Source organism: Penaeus monodon, chromosome 3, assembly GCF_015228065.2.
Source record: "Penaeus monodon isolate SGIC_2016 chromosome 3, NSTDA_Pmon_1, whole genome shotgun sequence".
NCBI lineage: Eukaryota > Metazoa > Arthropoda > Malacostraca > Decapoda > Penaeidae > Penaeus > Penaeus monodon.
This window is the reverse complement of record NC_051388.1, coordinates 33,743,307-33,745,806: the sequence shown is the minus strand read 5'-3', so window position 1 is coordinate 33,745,806 and position 2,500 is coordinate 33,743,307. Positions and strand designations below refer to the sequence as shown.

The 2,500-nt window shown below is 41.7% G+C and overlaps 1 protein-coding gene across 1 annotated transcript in view; it reads right to left on the bottom strand.

The window, feature by feature from the left end:
• Positions 1-650: 650 nt before the first annotated feature.
• Positions 651-2,500, bottom strand: part of LOC119586022 — a 3,719-nt gene continuing 1,869 nt past the window's right edge. The window contains exon 2 of the mRNA XM_037934733.1: positions 651-2,168. Coding sequence (XP_037790661.1) covers positions 651-2,168 — 1,518 coding nt within the window. The remainder of the gene's footprint in view (positions 2,169-2,500) is intronic.

Sequence of the window (2,500 nt, the reverse complement as noted above, 5' to 3'; positions counted from 1 at the left end):
CACCAAACACACAACACTCACGCACAATAAAAATAGTGAAACCATCACTAAAAGAAACCCTTTACAAAGCCCCCCAATTCAACTTAAATCGCAAGATTTCAGCGAAAAGTGGGGTTTCACTCAACTTAAATTAACATCATTAATACCAACGTAAGGTTGTTACGTAAACAAGAACAAGACTTTATACAGAACATCGGCTGAGTATGTCAGCTCCAACATTTTCTTGCCCTTTTATATATTCTATTGTGAATGAATGTGACTGAAGGGCGAGGGACCAGCGCATAAGCCGACCGTTGCTGTTTTTCATGTTTTTAATATACTTTAGTGGCTGTTGATCAGTTTGCAGAATAAATTCGCGTCCATACAAATAACAATAGAATTTTTCGATCGCCCAAACGATCGCCAAACCTTCTCGTTCAATGACAGCGTAACGAGTTTCCCGATCTTTAAGTTTTCTACTTGCGTAGGCGATGGGCATGAGGACGCCATCGACACTTTGCAACAAGACGGCCCCGAGGCCAGTATCACTCGCGTCAGTGCGAAGATAGAAAGTCTTACTGTAGTCGGGCAAAGTTAGAATAGGGGCATTCATCAAGAGATCTTTTAATTCGTTAATCCTGTCGACGAGGCTAGGGGTCAGATTCAGTTTATTAGGACAATTTCTTTAACAAAGCATTCAGGGGATATGCAAGGTTTGCCAGATTCGGCATGAACTTACGGTAGAACGAGAGAGTTCCGAGAAAGCTGCGTAACTGCTTCTTCGTCTCCGGTAAAGGCATGTTCTTAATGGCACTAACTTTATCAGGAAGTGTACTTAATCCCTTATCACTAAGATTAAATCCTAGATATTTTATGCTAGGATAAGCAAAATAACATTTACTTGGCCCGGCGGTTAACCCGTGCTCGCGTAAACGCTCCAAAACTTTCCTCAAATGCAAAAGATGATCAGAAAATGTCTGACTAAGTATAACCAAGTTGTCAAAATAACAATTAACATTGCTTAGACCAGCAGTTACCTTACGCATTAGTCTAATGAAAGTAGCGCACGCCGTACGTAAACCGAATGGTAATTTTCTAAACTGCATAAGGCCATACTTCTGTGTTGCAAACGCGGTGTACTGCTTCGCCTTATCACTCAAAGGAATTTGCCAGTAACCCTTACAGAGATCAATTTCCGTAAAGTATGAATCTCCCACGAAACTACCCAACGCTTCTTCCATGGTCGGCATCGGCTCTGCGTCAAAGAGGCTTATGTCATTGAGAGACCGGAAATCTACACAAAAGCGGCATGAGTTGTCGGCCTTCTTCACCAGTACTACAGGTGAACAATAAGCAGAGGTTGACGGTTCAATTACTCGCAATTCCCTCATCCTTTCCACTTCCCCGTCAAAAGCATTACGTAAATGATATGGAATAGGATAAGGCTTCGTATGAACGGGAACATCTGTAGTCAAATGAATATCATGAACTACTATACTGGTTACGCCTGGTTTATCGACAAATACGTCAAGAAAATCAGCGATTAGATGGTTTAGCTCTGAGGTTTGTTCATTTGAGAGTTCAGAGTTAAAATTAAATTCGTATTTACCAGGCTCATACAATTCGGGTATATCACATACGCCATTAGCATTCTTATCTATGGGATCAGAAGCATCTACCACGCAAGCTTGGCACACCTGAGAGTGAGAAATGTCATTTTCGCGTCTTTCATATTTCTTCAGCATGTTCACATGATAAAGCTTTATTTTCAATTTTATTTTTATTTCATAGTCTACACCATTTTCATGCTTGCGTACAATAGAATAGGGACCCTTCCACTGAACAGTTAGTTTGTTATGCGAAGTTGGCAACAGCACAAGTACTTCATCCCCTTCTTGTAATGTTCGAGCTCTAGCTTTCCTGTCGAAGTACGTCTTGTACATTCTGCTATTCACGTCTGCATGAGCGGATGCTAGTTGAGCCGATTGTTCTAATCTAGATCTCAGATCTAATACATATTGATAGGTACTCTTAACCTCCCCATCAATATCATCTTTAGTCCATAAATTATGCAGAATTGATAAAGGGCCACGTACCTTACAACCGTACAGCAACTCAAACGGACTAAATTTTAGCGTATCGTGAGGAATCTCGCGATACGCAAACAAGACGGATGGGAAGTAACGATCCTGTAGCGATATGCAAGCAAGATTGACTGTCGATCCTTGGTACAAGGTCCAACTGCCACCACCTGGTTAATTCGTCCAGGAACGCGAGGTATTATATTCTTAAAGGAAGAGGCGTGTTGAAGGGTGTAAATGAAGTGATAGAAAGCAAGTATATAGAAGTTACCAAGGCTCAAGGGTCAACACTGGTTAGCGTGGTTACGTCCGAGATGGAGTGCGTGTCGACCTGAAGTCGATAGAAATCAGATTTAAGGATTTGAACTCGTGCAGTTTAAATAATCCTATGGGTTATATGCCCAGATTCAAACGGGAGGGGGGGCTCCCTTGTGTTGCCT